The sequence below is a fragment of the Anopheles stephensi genome, chromosome 2 (genome assembly GCF_013141755.1).
Source record: "Anopheles stephensi strain Indian chromosome 2, UCI_ANSTEP_V1.0, whole genome shotgun sequence".
Lineage (NCBI taxonomy): Eukaryota > Metazoa > Arthropoda > Insecta > Diptera > Culicidae > Anopheles > Anopheles stephensi.
Genome location: NC_050202.1, coordinates 84,883,099 through 84,900,585, shown reverse-complemented (window position 1 = coordinate 84,900,585; position 17,487 = coordinate 84,883,099). Strand labels below are relative to the sequence as shown.

Sequence of the window (17,487 nt, the reverse complement as noted above, 5' to 3'; positions counted from 1 at the left end):
TTTTCTTACCCGTTTATTAACTTAATTTTCATTTTTATTACCTTGTTTGTTTTATCATATTATTTTATTTTACAAGTGTCGTTTGTTTAAAATCTGGTAATTTTTTCCAAATATTTTTTTCTGTTTAAATATTCATACATCTTACATTTTTATTTGATACCTTACCTTTGTTTTTCAGACTTTTGGATACTTTTTCTATTTTTTGAAATTCACCCACAGTAAGAGTCATTTAATTATTCATTGTGCCTCAATAGGTTTAGTTTTTACTATTATTAAAATTTTATTCACCAATTTTTTCTTAATTTATTGTATAGTTAATTTATTTATCTTTTTGTTGTAACGCATTTCTTACCCCTTCAAACCATTGTGTAAAACAGTTTGCAAAAATGTGCTTTGTTGCTGCTTCAACCTTTATCTGCACCGCTCGGAATTAATGAAGGGGCCGTTTAAACCCTGTTTTTGTTAATCTTCAGCCGTAAACAAATTCCAGCAGTGCTTTTGGTACGATAAGCGTAACAAACAAATTGAGCAAAATATAGCGCTTCCACTGATAGGCGCTTACGTGCGGGCGATGTGCATGAATCCATTTCCATGAGTCCCAGCTCAGGTTAAGCGTATCGGTGTGTGTGTTTTTTCTTCTCTCGTTTAGTTCACCAACAACACGAAAACGCACTTTCCGCACGCCCGATAGTAGTGGTTGATTTCCATTTTTCGCATCTACGCATCCCCACACCGAGGAGGAGGAAGTTTTTCGGGAGCAGCTTTACTGACGCTTACTAAAATTATTGCATCTTGTGTGTGAATGAGCAAGTTTTGCAACAATTCTGCACAATATTCAGTTTGTGGGACGGCTGGAGTGCATGGTATGAAACTGAGCAGTAAGCAACGTTCTGCGTAAGCAACGTTGGTAGAAACGTTCTGACGGTTGGGATTGAACGATCTTGGAAGTTGGGGTAACGTTGTGCATTGCCAACGAATGCCGATTGCCCCCGGAAGGAAGATAGTTCGACGAGGCGCAATCCAAACATGCATGCAATTTGCAATTCAAAGTAAGCTGGCAGCTGTTTTCGAATCTGGTGATGTGGGATCCCGATGGCTTGGATTGAGGTGTTGCTAGAACGCGGTACAGTGAGCTGGAGAGCGCATTAACAATGGACAACTTATTTAATGATAAGCAATGGTTTTGTTTTTGGACTTGACTGAGGCTTTTATTCAGCTTTTTTATATGAATTATTATTTTTTATTTCAAAAAATATTCGGCAAAAAATGTTTCCTTTTAGTCACAGACTGAATCAGTATTACCGTTTGATTTCGATCACTTCCTTTCAATGTAATGATATGTGCTAGATCCATCCGCAGTACGCAATCTGACTCCGACGTGTACAGACGTACAAATCGAGTCTCTGATAGCGAAGCAATTGTATATAATACAAAACACCAACCACAAAAAGTTACAGAAACAGTACGTGAAAGTGAAGCCTAAATCAAGAACGTCAGTAGTCGCCCGACCTATTACCATGGGTCGTGGCAAACTCTCCGCAAAGCAAAGGAATATCAAAATTCCTTTAGCTACTTTTAACGGCTTAGAAAAGCTCAATTCTGAGCAAGTGCAATTAGTATCACCAAATGCGTACGCAGCACTGGACAATGACGTGGAAGAACATCCTATGGACACTAATACAACAAAGCCAAACCCTACCAAAAGAAATGTGCGTGTTCCTCCGATAAAAATAGCGTGCAAATCATTAGGCGAAGTGCACAAAAAAATCACAGCTGCTGGTGTAGTGCGGTACACCACTAAAGTAGTAAATGAGGGTATAGTAGTGTATACCAATACTTCAGAAGATTTCCGAGCGGTTGTGCGTCACCTGTCCAACAACAAAACAAACTTCCACACATACCAGCTTGCCGAAGACCGCACCACTAAAATAGTGCTAAGTGGTCTGTTCGATATGCAGACAGAAGAAGTGACCAGAGTATTAGAGGAAGAAGGCATAAAACCGGTTTCTGTTAAGAAACTGAACGTTCGCAACAAAAAGTACGATGAGCATGCCACCTATCTACTACACTTCTCTAAGGGCTCTGTCGATCTAGCCAAACTGCGTTGTATAAACGCGCTTGAACATTGTAGAGTTCGTTGGAATTATTATTCCAACAGGCAAGGACCGATGCAGTGCAAACGCTGCCAATCGTACGGTCACGGAGCTGCTAACTGTCACCACCCGGCTATTTGCAACAAATGTGCCGGACAACACGAATCGAAAATATGCCCACTAGCAGCAACGACATCGTGTGAAAACGGACTGATTCCAGCGCATAAATTAAAATGCGCCAACTGCGATGGTAATCATCCAGCCAATTTCTGGAACTGCCCAAAAAAACCTGTTAAACCCAAAGCCAGTGCTCCTAAAAAACCGGTGTCAAGAGATTTCGTGTTCGAAGGGAATGCGTTTCCCGCTCTCCCTCCTGTTCAAACAAGCTATAGTGCTATCAACCAAAATGCTAGTCACCATCACACATACAATGATGAGCTTTTCAATACGACGGAAATCACCTCTATTGTAGGAGAAGTATTCTGCAAGCTACGCTCCTGCAAATCTAAGGAGCAACAAATCACCGCTATATTTGAAGTAGTGAGTAAATTCTGTTTTAATATGTGATGGAGCCTCAACCAGAAATATCGCTTTCATACTGGAACGCAAACGGCGTCTCCAACAAAAAAATCGAACTTGAGAATTTCCTGAGGGACAAAATGATTGATATAATGATAATTGTCGAAACTTTTCTCAAACCCGGGCAAAGATTTAATATCCCTAATTACAATAGTTGTAGATTAGATAGGCTAACTAGTACCAAAGGAGGAATTTTGATTTTGGTTAAAAGAAATATAAAATACGAATATATGAGTTCATTCAAACTGGAAGCAATCGAGGCATTAGGAATACAAATAAAAACCTCCAATGGTGCTTTATCTATTGTGGGTGCTTACCATCCTGGCTCTAATTCAAGAATAAGAAATTTTAGAAATGATATAAAAAAACTAACCATGATAAGAACTAATTACATTATCTGTGGCGATTTAAATGCCCGTCACTATATGTGGAACTGTGCTTCTACAAACTCTGTGGGCAAAACACTATTCCAAGAACTACAGAAAGGGCAATTTTCCATCTGCTTTCCGAATACTCCTACACACTATCCAGCAGATTCAACCCGAAATCCTTCCACAATAGACATAACTCTTACAAAAATCAACCATAACCTTACAGAGCTTAAAACTTTCACAGACTTTTCCTCCGATCACTTACCTGTACAATTTTCAATACTAAAGGAAAAACTAGAGTTAAGACCCTCTAATTTGGTGTACGACTACGGGAAGGCAGACTGGCAAAGGTTCAGAAATTACATAAATTCCAAAATAGTGCCAACAGAAACGTCATTCATCAATATATATTCGAACGAACAAATTGACAACATGATCGAAAAACTCACTTCAACTATTCTTACAGCCCATGACATTGCAGTACCCTTAAAGACTCCCGGTAGCTACCAATTAATTATTCCTCCCGATATTCTTTCGTTAATTAAATTACGCAACACATACAGAAAAAGATGGCAAAGACAAAGACTAAACAATACATGGAAGCAGTCATACTATTTCCTCAAAAATCATATTAACATCAAATTATCGGATTTGCGCAACGAAGCATGGTCAAAACACCTTGAATCAATGAACAACGAACTTCACAATCAATCAAAACTCTGGAAGTTTGTAAAGATTATCAAAAATAATCACAAATCGATCCCCGTTCTAAAAAATAACAATCAAACCCTTATAACTCCAAACGAAAAATGTCAAGTTCTTAAAGAAGTTTTTGAATCAGCGCATAACATAACAAAAAATCATATAAGCCCAATAGAACGCAAAGTCAATGGAACTGTTACACAATTCTTTTCCCCAAGCCATGATCTGAACTCAAACCACGAAAACTCATTTGAATTATTCAAACCCAATAATATATCCAAAATCTTGAAAGGGTTAAAAACAAAAAAATCTACTGGTCACGATAAGCTTAACAACAACTCTCTCAAAAGGTTACCCACCAAAGCAATAATATATCTCAATACAATTATAAATGGATGCCTAAAACTTGGCTACTTTCCCGACACATGGAAAATAGCTAAAGTTATTGCCATCCCTAAACCAGGGAAAGATCACAGCCTCCCAAAAAACTACAGACCTATAAGTCTTCTCAGCTGCATCAGTAAAATAATGGAAAAGCTCATAGAAGGCCGACTAGTCTTGCATACAAATAACAATAATATAATACCCTACACACAGTTCGGCTTTCGTCCACACTTATCTACTACCCATCAATTACATAGACTGACGAAGAATATCCTACACAATAGAAATAACAAAAAATCTACTGGCCTGGTCTTACTTGACACCGAAAAAGCCTTTGATGCAATTTGGCATCAAGGTCTTTTATTTAAAATGATCAAATTAAAATTTCCCCGATACTTAATCAAAATAATAAAATCATTCATATCAAACAGACACAACAACATACACATAGGTAACACTAAATCAACAGCTTACACTCCTCCGGCAGGAGTACCACAAGGTAGTGTTCTATCACCCCTGCTATTCAATATCTACACATCAGACATCCCACTAATGCGAAATTGTGAACAGTACTTATATGCTGATGATTTTGCCATATCATCTTCGGCAAAATATCCAAAACCAATTATTAAAGCACTTAATTCAGCCCTCAAAAAATATTCAAAATATTGTAATAAATGGAAATTGAAAGTCAATGGGGATAAGTCAGAAGCCATATTCTTCACCACAAATACATGCGCTCGTAAACTGCCGGGTAGTAACCTCACAATCGATAGGAGTACCATTCCATGGAAAAGTCCTGTAAAGTATCTAGGACTATACCTAGACAAACGCTTGACATTTAAAATCAATACTGATAACATAACCATGAGATGCGAAAAAATTTATAGAGCTCTATATAGTTTTCTAAACAAAAAATCAAAACTCAACTTCCACAATAAAATGTTGTTATACAAAGCACTAGTACGCCCAACAATCACATACGCCTCGCCAGTATGGTCCCGGTGCGCTAAGTCTCATAAATCAAAACTTCAAAGAACTCAGAATAAATTTCTTAAAACCATTCTTAAGGTTCCTCCCTGGTACAGAACCTCCACACTACACACGAAATGTAATATTCCAACAATCAATCTGGTATTAAACAATTTAAAAACATCATACGCTGCTAGGTGCTCATCAAGCACATTACAAATACTAAGAGATCTCAGCTATTAAAATTTGGAATGTAAAATGAAATATTTATTCATAAATATATATTTCGGTTTATCTTTTGTAAATATTATTAGTAAGGTAGGAACTAGGAATAAGAATAGTCATTAAGTACTACTTTAAGTTTTTCCTGTATCTTCACGAGGGTTTTTCAATTTCGTCACAATTTTTCCCTCACTCCCACGGTTTAAATCTACACGATCGTAAAATCTAAAACTCATTAGCCATAGATAGCTAACAAAATATCAAACCAATGCGGAGAGAATAAGAATTCGGACCCATTATTTCACGCAACCCAGCACAAATGTATTATAATTATGTAACATTGGAAATAAATTTAACTAACTAACTAACTAAGCTAGATCCATCCAAATTCAAACCCTGACACAGCCGTTGGGTTTTCTCTGGAAACTGCCTCGTATAGAACATTGATGCACTTATGGAGATTAAATTGTTTCCTACGATGCAATCCTGCCTCTTAGAACCACTCCTCTCGAGACTTAATCCACTGATGCAAGAAATAGTGAAATCAGCTGAAACGCGGGAAGAAAAATGCGAGACTGCAAGGAAAGAAAAAAAACGGCAAAGTGTAAATGCACCGTCCCTGTACGGTGAGAACGGCACGGCAGCCCATGAAGACGACGATGCAATTGCCGAATGCACCCGGCCAGAGCATGCATGTGTAATAAAAGATATTATGCATTTACACATATCCAGATAGATTAATACGTTTCCCAGGTTTCTCTGCACGAGAGCTCTCGGTTGGTATCACGCTCGCGCGCCTCTTGCCTCGTTTGGGATCAACATTTGCCAACTAGACGAGCCTGCAGGGCCGAGCGGTTGCAGCGGTTCGTCGTGCACGTGATCAACGGACGATCAGCGCTCCGTGGAGGGCGTTCGTGATCGTAAACATGGGCAAAGGCATTTATAAAATTGAGCTGAACGGCGTAGAAGGGCGAAGGAAGGGGTGAAGGCGTTCAAAGCCTTTTCCCTGCAAATAGTTCAACGAGCCATGGGTTCGGCTGCAATTTCCAGCGCTATTACCGACACCCGTCGGCATCGAGCACTCTATTAACCACTCACATATTAATGTCTCAATTGAACTGATCTGAGGGAAAATTTAAGGAAGGAAAAAACGTCGAGCGGAGTACTACTTGATCAGTATCGATGGGTGGCATGGGTGAGCGATTGCATTATGCGATTGGCCGCGTTGGGCCGACTGCAAGCAACCATCGGGTCCGTTCTCCACCTTTTTTTCGGCAAGCTCAATCGTGAAGTTGCCTTTCTACCGTAAAATCGAAGGTGCATGCATGCATTCGGGCTGCATAATTGAAATAATTTTGCACTGATCTAATTTGACACCTGAACTCCCCCATTAATGGAGCTGTAAAGCTGATCCGGTCGGGCGTGTACCTGGGCGATCGCGAGCTGTTGCACAACCGGTGTAATGGGGGGCTGGGTGGCGTGCGGTGGAGGAGTAGTTGAACGTTTAGGTTTACATTAATATTCCAGCAGGAGGGACATTAATCATTTATCGAGACGGTGTTGTTAGTGGAGAAGGCTAATTTTGCGTCCATTTGTTCGTGCTTGCGTTTATGTTGCTTTGGGTTACATATGACGACTGTTACAAGATTGTTGATGTTAGTCTGAATTGAAAGAGAGATTAAGTGAAAGTATAAAGAAACCGTACAGATTATATGAGAGCAAGACTCTACGATTTACTAAGTCATTGTAGTGCTAGGAGTTTCCTATAGAATCGTCACTAGATTTACAACTCTAACTACAAAATTATAAATTTATACTGTTTGGACAGCAGATCATCTGCTCACACTATCAGGAACTCCATGTTAGAGGTGATTGTTGAATTCAAATTCCACTTTAGGTGATATGAGATTAAAGATTCATCTGCCAATGATCAATTTTTTAGCTTTTAAAACCAGCAACAAAAAGCTAAAGATCTTAACAAAAATAGAGCTAGGTTGGTTGGGTTGGTTTGGGTTCAGATAAAAATTCCTCATTGGATCAACATCAGATCTTCAACATCACACATAGAGCTGTTCGTTAGACCAAGCGCTAGTGGTGACTGTTTTCACACGATAGGACCGGAATTCTCATATCCTATCCAACTATCCAGCTAGGTGGTATCAAGATAGGCCGACATTATCACACAGATCGTTAAGTCAAGCCGGAGACAAATATTTTCGATATATCAAGCACTGATACATTCTCTACGGTCTGGACTTCTGGACTTTATTACAGGACGACTTTAACGATTAATTCTTGTGGCAGTACTGCCATCTTAAGTGATGAGGTGATACATCCTCTTCGGTCTGGAATCCTAGATTTTATTATAGGAAGACCTTCTGGATATTACTAAGGGAGGACTTCATGGATTATTTCTGATGGCCATCTGAGGTGCTGTGTGTTTGAATAATTTAGATAAAGTTTAAGAATAGATCTAAGACTATCAGAATTCTTTGGTGAAACAACTATCCTTACGTTGTTGTATCTCTCATATCCCAGGACTCATTTTCCAGGCCATGCTCAACTTTATGGTGACAATTGGTGACAAAAGGACTTCATCTGAGAATCAATGAATATTCAAAGCAAAACATATCTGCATGGATTACTAGCTCTTTTTATAAGACATATAAAACACACATTAAATACCGGGCTTTGTTCCTCAGACTTGGACTAGCTGGATATTGGAACAAAGCTTTCTTTTCGTCTTCTTTGCTTAGCGACCTCTTAGATCATGCCCGTCAGTTATGTCTTAATAGACTTATTGATTCCACGTAGTTGGATAGTCAGCCCTCCCTACGATGGTTTCGATAAGATTTGACCCCAGGTCCTGCCGTATGAAGCCACCTCATGCTCCAACCAACAAAAGACCAAGAGCATCTTACCTGCGCAACTTTCCTAACCCAACCTTCAACCAACCGTTGTTTAATGAAAAATGCATTCGCTTTCTATTTGTCGATGACTCAACACGTCATTAAAATGAAATCCCTCGCCCCCAAAAAAAAACACAAAACACTAAACCACACCAACACTCCTTATGACACATTAACTGGCTCTAACGGTATCGGGCCGGTTAGGAAAAATCAATTTCAAACCAAAACTCATCAATAGGCTCTCCCCGCGCGTGTGTGTGTGGAAATGAGCTCGCGCCGTCGACCATGCGAGTGAAGCTATTAAAATAAAGCGGTTTCAGCGTCATTATAATAAACTTGCCCAAATTTATATCCTTCTTGGAGGGGGCCAAGCGGACGGAACTCCTTAGCGAAATATATACACGCCCGACCCCGAAGACAAAGTTTCATTTAATATGTCACGATAAACATGCAAATGGCAGCCGAGAGTTACGAAGTCTGAGACGCGCACCGGTGCGTCACACCGTCACCCATAAAACAGAAACGCATCGCGCTCCACCACGTGAATGTGTGTCATTAATTAATGAATCTGCTAAAAAATTAGTTCCAATCACTGTTGTTAGGCATCGGATTCTTTGTTTTTGTACGCGAGTGTTTGAAACGAATAAATATTGTCTCGGTTGCGGGCGCGCGCGGACAATGCACGGAACACCACGTAATGGAGAACTCCACTGGGGCAGTGAAGACGAATGGCGGCGAGATCCCGTTTACGGGGTAGCCGCTTCCTAGAGGGCGGCGTTTCTTTTAACGACGGGCATTAACATTCACTAATCCGATATTTACGATGTTCGGAAATCATTTTAATAACCGGCCGGGCGATAAGCATAAGCTCGCTTGCCGCGGTTCGGATTTCCAAAATCTATCAATCGGCGTTTGTGTGTGTGTGTGTGTGTGCCTTGTTGTCGGACGGTAAAGAGCCTCAACTCTTTCAACCAGCAGAAGGTGGCGTGCTGATAGAATCCATCAGCGTTAAATCGAACCTCGTCAAAGGCCCCGAAAAAGGGGTTGAAAATTAAAATGGCTTAATGCGAGCAGCACCTTGCCCGGGACCTTTCGGTGGTTTGATAACTCAATATGGCGCTACGGTACACGGGTTGGAAACAAAAAACAATGTGAAACAATATTTGGAATTCTTCGTCTCACATTAAGCCGCCAGTGGCCGGTACGCTCTGATGATGCGGCACGAGTTAGAGTTGTCTATTTTAAATCGGAATATACCGCAGGAATGCAAACCGTTGTCAGGAACGGTGACGTGCTTGGAATATTGCTACGAGTGCTCTTGTGTGATTGATCTGCTTTTTTACTATATCTCTCTCTGTTTAAGGGCCTTACGGTCGTATCTGACCAGACCACACTACGCATTCCACGCACATCAATTAGCGAAGCATAATTGATCAATAATTCATCATCCGACTTTCGGGACGCCTTGTGTCCCGGTGGTTTTTTGTTGTTATTCGGGCGCCATATTATCTTGGCATATGTGGTCGAACGTGGCATTCAAAATATGTTCAAAAATGTTTCTCCCAATTCAAGGAACTTCGTGGGGTTCTAAGGCTGGACAGTGAGTATGACATTTACAGGGGGTTTTCGGTCATATTGCAATTATCTGCATGTTTTTGGACTTGCCTACGATTTACACCACTGTTTCAAATATTTTTAATTTAATTTTTTTGTTGAAATGGTGTTTGGGGCTATGAACAACAAAGAGATATTAACAAGAGACAAAAAATAAATCAATTTAAAGATATATCTTGACTACTTATAATCATCAGCAACGTAAGGATATCGAAATCTAACCCCGAATCTGACTTGGGCTATATCAACATGCTTAAATGGTATTAAGGTCGCCGAGTTTAACGTAAACGTTCTGGTAAACCCTGCATTCTTGAGACAGCTGTTAGATCTCTAGTCTTCCCGCGTGATCAATCGATTTAAATCCTTGATCACAGATCACCTCGAACCATCCTCCTTAAATCTAAGAGTCCATCCAACAGTTTAAAAGTTCTTAATTCTTCCTAACAGCTATTTTTTTTAGGTATTAATTAAATAAATACATAGCAAGCATTATGTATTTAATCGATAAAATTAATTTCCTCCCCGTCAGCGAAGCTCACCAGATCAATCATCGATTGCAGGCAAAAATATCAATGAATACATTTCCGTCCCCCAGCACCGTCGATCAGCAGCATCCTGTCTCATTAAATTCATCAATGCAATCAAACAATTTGTTTCATGATTTACGTATGTCACCCATCTGTACCGGGCCGCATGTAATTTTGTTCAATTTCAACACTTCCCAGCATCCCCGTGCACATTGACTGAAGGTGTTATGCCGGGAGGTACTTGTTGGCTGTGACGGCCGAGTGCAATGAATTTTTAACAGGGCCACCTAAAATATGTATCACCACCCGTGCACTGCTTTTGGATCGTTTTTTGCAAAATGCAAATTTTATTCCAACCATTATAATGTTCAGCATCCACGCGCACACCCATCATCGGTCCGGTAGCAAATAAACAAAAGCACGTTGTTTCATGTGTTTGTTTCGTTGCAATGTGCGAGCATTTGTAGGCGCTTTTTTTTGGCAGCGGTTTTGGTCGTTTGGCCTGTTTGGAGAGGTTTATTCATTAGTGACTGAATCGTTTCAATACATTTATTGCGTTTAATTAAGTACCTCCGTCTCCGTCCGTACGGTGCTCGAAATCCATCCAGACAGTCGACAGGCATCAAATGTGATTTATTTTATAAAAATCCTGTCCTCGTTATAAGATGATACTTGATGGCGCCATTCCGTTCATCGCCTTAGCGACCGGCTTGTTATCCGAAGTCGATTCAATTTCGTGTTCATTTTTAACGAAATCAAATTTGAATGCCTGACGCGACGCGTACTGATGCAAATGTGACAAACTCTGCTCGCGTGACTGGCACTGGCCTTCATGAAGCGGCTCCATGAAAAGCTACAGACTGTACGAACAAAAAATGCACTTCCACCCGGTGAGCTGGGTGTTTTTGCTGGGAAGAAAATAATTCATTAAAACGAGAACAGCATATTATCGGTACGTGCTGCGTGCGAGGTGGCCGTCGGTCCACCACTGTATTGACCGGTGAAAGTGAAGCACCGAACTGCATCAAACGCTCGCTCGCGTTACGGGTTTATAAAATTGTATATATTATTTGCAAAACAACACCATAAAAAAGCGGGCGAAAAAACCCGATAAAAAGCACACACACACACACACGCACACAAAAATCGAACGCAACGAGACGAGACACCGACACTGGAGGCTATCGGATGATTTACTGTATTTAAAATATTTATGCCTATTAATAAATCAGCGATATGGGATGCAAAATCATACACCGGGGTACACCGGGACAGGCATGCATGCCGGCCGGCCCGGATCCCTCGCGAGTGATGTGTGCCGCATGGTGGGATGGGAAATACCGGGTGGAAAGGGAGGACAGGTGCGAGGACGGTTGGAGCAGCGAGCATGTACACGAGCATATTCGCAACCATTTGCAGCTGCAGGTCAGATCATTAAATCACGGGATGGGCCATTATTATTGGGATTTTTATAATGGCTTCCCTTTCGATTTTGGCCGGCCGACAGGGTTAGCCGGTTGGGTTGGGGAGCGGAACAGTTGTGTGAGGTATCGATATAGATGACGCATTATGTGTACGTTTTGAAACACGTATGCTACACTAGAACTATTGAGTTATTATAAACTGCAACAGGCAATACGTGTAGTTTTTGGAATATTTTTTGTGAAGAATCCTTGAACAATAACGAAGAATTCCTGTGAGGTGACGGATTCTGTTGAATGCAAATTCTACAAAATTATAGCTAAGAATACTCTCAATTCAACAATAAGACATTCTAATTCCAATTCAATGATATCCAAGTTTAAGGTATTACTTGGTCCTTACTATAGTTTAGGTCCAAAGACGTTGAATCTACAACACTTAACACAGGTTGAGGTACAAGTAGGCTTAAGATACAAATGAAATCCAACGACTCAAAGTCTCTGTAAACTCTGTGACGGATATGTATTCCTCTGATGGTGGCTGTGGCTTTCTCTTCTTCTTGAAATTTTTCATCATAGTGCCAAAAAAGATATGCTCTATTAGACAATTTATTGGTGGCAACAGCATCTTAAGGATGTTCTGACAAATGAAGAAGAGGATTCTCATTTTGAGCGACGTCGTCCACTCTAATGCTTCTGTTGAATGCATCCTAATCTTTTATTCCAGAGTTAAGTTTGCAACAAGGCCAGACCAAGACTCTCGAGTCCGAGGACAACTATGGTCTTCATAAAAGTGAGATGCCGACTCCATCAGCAGAGCTGCTGCCAAGACTGCTTTCGATTTTAGTGAGTGATTAGGAAGAAGTGATGAGATTATTGACTATGCATCAAGGGTATAATTTTTGAAGGTTCCTTTTTGGTCCACTTATAATTTTAATTAAATCTTCTTCTGAGCATTCAAACTAGTGATTGTCAAATAGTATAGCTTCCTACTTGTGTGATGCAGCTAAGAGTATTAGCTTATTTTCCCCCAAATCGCTTTAAAGGACAAAGCAGATTTAATGAGGCCTTTTTTACCGGAGCGGCATTAACAGTTAACAAACAAAAATTGTAAAAGAAATCCCTCAATAAAGTTAAAATAATTTCAGATTGCTCTAGCTCACGCCACAAAAACAACCAACGCACATTTCTCATCCATCATCATCACATCACCGTACGCTGCGTGCCGTCTATGGCTATGATATCTCACGCCATAATGATACTATTTTTATCGGCCAATACCAATTCCAGAATGATCATATACTTATTGTTTGCTGATAATCACACAACAATCACAAACATCGAACTCGAATTAAAGCCATCCAGCGCGTTCTCGTTCGCACCATGCCAGCCAGCCAGCCAAAAAGAGCAACGTAACGTTATCCTCCATAAACATTGGCTTCCTGCCGCGTGCTATCATCAATCAACAATCTAATTACAATGTCTAACATCGCATCCCGCCCCGGCCCATATGTTGATAAGGTCCAGCTGCCACACTGCGGAATCCCGTGCCCATCCCGTGCTACACCTCGTAGCTCGACCGAGCCCGCCAGCTGGACAAAGTCAATCACCACCCGAATCCGATATCTCACCGGGATCAAGCCGTCAACCGGAGAGGGGGGAAAGCTAGAGAGAAAAAGCTTCCCGAAGCCGGTGGTGTAGTGGTGAGATTGCAACATTGTGTTTCCTCTTTTTTTTCGTTCTTTTCCCCCGCTGGTAAAAGGGTTAGTTTTACTAATGCATTGCGTCCCGCGGTGCCCGAAAACGAGTTCGGGGTAGAGCCGCTTCGATCCGATCTGGAGGAAACTCTGCTCGAGAGCGTGTAGCACAAAACGTCGACGAAAGACGGCATGTCTCGCATCGCTTCGTGCGTCGATGGTGTTGATAGAAGTGATTACAAAAATAGATCTTCTTGCCCTTCAGGACCGTTGTGGGTGGTAGGCCGGAGCGAAGTCGTCGTCGTTTGGCGGTGAAAATGGAACAGTATGTTACCCCCAGTTGATGATGGTTTTGATCGATTCCGGCTGATCAAGAGACATGCCCTTGAAGGAGAGAAAGACCCAACGCAGGAGACGTTGAGAAGCGAGTTCTGGTGACATAAAGTGTGCGATCGATTGAGACGACAGTTACAGCCCACATGTCCGCTGCTGCTCGACCAGCAACACGACACTCGCGACCGACAGCCCGCGATACTCATATCGTCACTTGAAGCTGTGGCCCAATCTCCCACAGCCGCACAGGTCACGACGAGCTGTTACACGACGCGTGGGCAGAATCAACGGCATTTCTAACCGACAAGATATCCTGCCCCGTTCCTGCCACGATAATTCGCCTGCCCGTTCCAGTGCTTGTTCCGTTCCGTAGCGGCACAATTTGCCGCTCACGAACGGTACGACTCCACTTCAGCAAAGCTATCCACTTCTTCATCCGGACGATCACTATCTGCCGTGTGCCTTCAAGGATCTCGGGGACGCTCGGCCGAGATCTGGTTGGGGCTTTTGAAGTGCACTGCAGATCGGCACGCTTGATCGGATCGGCAACGTTCAACAGGAGAGGACCCTCAGACCTCAGCCCTCAGACAGTTGATGCCGTCAAAAGCTTAATAATCGTCTGTTGTGATGAGAAACGATTATCGGCCATTGAAAAAGTCACACCGTTTGAAGGGGATGGGGCCGATGAATGAATGGGACGCAACACATAACGCAATAACCGATTGTGATTATGATGTTACGGGTGAAGACGCTGACAGAGGGGGAGTCGATCTCTGGAGGTGAATATCTCATCGCCGCATCGTGGCATCGAGGCGAAGGTGAATAGGTGATTAGAACTCGTTTCTTCTGCCCGGTGTTCTCGCAAACCCCTCGCAGCCATTTTGCAAATTTGTATCAAAATCAAATTAATCGCAAGAAAAAACTGGACTCCAAAGACGAATGGTCGATCAATGTGAAGCAACGTAACTGAACCTCCACAGTGCCAGAGAATGGAAAACTACACCACAGCTGATTAGTCAATTTATTGCACCCTCTAACCCCTTAGCACCACGCGTTCCGTCCACCGAAACCACGAGTTCCTGCAGTCCTCAGTCCGTCGGGGCCCGGCGTTGGACAATAAAGTGCAAATCATATTAACATATTTTGTTGTCCCCCATGTCCAGTCGTGGAGTCGAAACATTTGATTTATGGTGTACAGGCTACCCCGGACCAGACGAATTCCACAGTGTAGTCGTTGCTGTCGCCCCGGACAACGGTCGGCCATCAGCGGGCAGTCGACCAATGTTTGGCAGTCACCAGATTGCTTATGCACATTCCTTCCCATGCTCCGCAGCATTAGTTTCGTACCGGGGCGGGAATTTCGTTTTTCCACGCCGAACATCGAGCCGAACCAAGATGCTGGATTTTGTGTGTGTCCAGAAAAATGTGGTCCTTTTGATCACAGGTAATTTGACTATGTGGGAGACCTCTGATGTGTTTCTCCGTCTCGCTCGCGCTCCTATCGCGAGGCCTGTTCTAGGACACCCGCTGTGAATGGTGCGCGACTGGGCAAAACGGTGGAAACTCAATGCGTTGCTCTTCATTTGCAAAGTCATCGAAATCGATTCCTTTCGTGCGTTTGTAATGAGCACGAGAAACACATAAATGCGTTCGTGTGGTGAGGAACGATGCCCAATCAAAGGCCAGAGATGAAACGGTGTTGATAAAGTGAAAGATGAAGCTGTTGATTTGGATACCGATTGAGCTGTTGTTTTTTTGTGGGGTTGGGGAGTATTGCATTCCTAGCAGCTGCCAAACGTGTGGTGGAGCAGTCGAGGAACACATTAGGGGTTTGGAGAACTGAACTCACAACTGTATCCTATTTCGAACCGTTTGAATATATTATGCAGTGGTCGGCTATGGATCTATACCTTTTCCACATAAATCATATTATAAACATCATTTGCGTTTGAGAATTCACCGAGGGAAGTAATAGGCCCTCAAGAGTTTGTTTTATTAAAATTAATATTTGCAACTATTAAAGTCCGCTCTATCAGTCACTCGAGTGCATCTGCGGAGCAAGAGGATGGCTTTCAAGGCCACCATAATGTCCATGCGAAGAACATAAATAAAGGACAAGAAACAGAAGTAACAGGCTTGATGAGATCAACAAGAGGATGTCAACTATAATTTATTGTAACCTTGAAACCTTCATGAGATCGTTCTCTAGTTCTTCATGAGCTCATTCGAGACACATTTACAATCATTATGATATTGGTACTTAAATGTTATCTTATCGCAATTATACACTCACAATTATATGCGGAAAAAAACTTGAAGCAATCATATTGAGCTTCTCGAAAGCACAAACCTATCGGAGTAGTGTCTTTAAACGGCAATAAAAATAAAACAGCTTTAAACAATTGCTCCCATCGTTAAGCGTGTCTAGGTTACGCGTCGTGCTCATTCGCATAAACTATTTATCTCCATTGGAATATAAACCACGGTGCCATACGAAGTACGACTTCTAATCAAGCAAATGCTCAAAAACAATTCCAACTCTCCGCCATGAACCTGTGCGGTGTACCGAATGCCGTGTGTGATTGCGCAAGGTGTATGTATATTAGCATTCAAGATCTATTAAACTTAATGACATCGTCAGCATTCAGGCTGCAGTTCGCACCGCGTACCTGTCTCCGTAACTGGTCTCGGTCGACCGATTCAACCAACCCCCCCGACAGTGACTGCAACCCCCGACAATTGAGCAAGAGACCAGTTTTTCATGGATTTATTGAACTAGCCTCGAAGGTGTCTTAAACATTACCTTCCCCACCCGTTAGACGCGGGGCGGGCCTGTTGTTGGTGTTGAGGCGAACGCAAATTTTATGACTCCACCTCCACGAACAACTCTTACCTCTAGCTCTCCTAGAGGTAAATATCTAATATCATAACCTTGCCCCCCGTTCTACACCCAGAACGAATACGGTACGAAAGCTCGGCTCTCGACAGATAATCCATCAACCGGTAGACTACTACTTCGACTACTTCTGCCGGCCGATACCTGAAGGGTGGCAGAATCGCCCGTACGTGATTGGCAAATCGGAGCGTGTTCGTGACGTGGTGAGTCATTTCTGTGATGGCCGCCGCTCGGGCGCGAATTCCGTAAGGTTTGCGGTTCGATGAAAATGGGCGATAAAATTTAATTGATGAAATAGGATAGGGTTGTAAACTTTAATTTATCTCTCACCCGGCGTTGGTTCGTTCGCCCGCGGACGCATCTTGGGCGCAAGTTGTCTAAGACTAGTTGCGCCCGTCGGAACCACCGCTCGGCTCGGTAGATGCTGGTGCGTGTATCGGTTTGGTGGAAAGTTAATGGAAGCGAGAGTGGTTTATGGATTTTTGCTTGAAAGCAAGTCAAGATTACCGCGCGAAGGAGTGTTCCACCTGGGCCAACGCTTTTTTCGGGGATCACTCTGGATGTCCCGAAGGAATCGATCTTAAAAAAGTTATTCCTCAGCTTCCATAACTGAAGCGATGGTGCTCATTAACTATTGCTGGAGTCCCGTCCGAGGCAAGCTGAGGTTGTTGTTGTGGGTAATAGCTCGCAGGTATTTAAGGCATCCCAGGTGTAAGTTTGTATCCCCGGATCCCTGAGCGAACCGCCTAATTCGTAGTTCGTGTTTT

General features: G+C 42.3%; 1 protein-coding gene across 1 annotated transcript; it reads left to right on the top strand.

The window, feature by feature from the left end:
• The first annotated feature begins 1,363 nt into the window (after nt 1–1,363).
• On the top strand, nt 1,364–2,958 carry LOC118503222. Its single transcript, XM_036036218.1, has 2 exons — nt 1,364–1,893; nt 1,951–2,958. The coding sequence occupies exons 1-2, from the start codon at nt 1,518–1,520 to the stop codon at nt 2,658–2,660; spliced, it is 1,086 nt and encodes a 361-aa protein (XP_035892111.1). The 5' UTR covers nt 1,364–1,517; the 3' UTR covers nt 2,661–2,958.
• The last annotated feature ends 14,529 nt before the right edge of the window (nt 2,959–17,487 follow it).

Coding starts and splice junctions, on each gene's coding strand:
- LOC118503222 (XM_036036218.1), top strand. CDS start 1,518: ATGGGTCGTGGCAAACTCTCCGCAAAGCAAAGGAATATCAAAATTCCT. Junction 1,894..1,950: donor CAACAACAAAACAAACTTCC/ACACATACCAGC, acceptor GTGGTCTGTTCG/ATATGCAGACAGAAGAAGTG.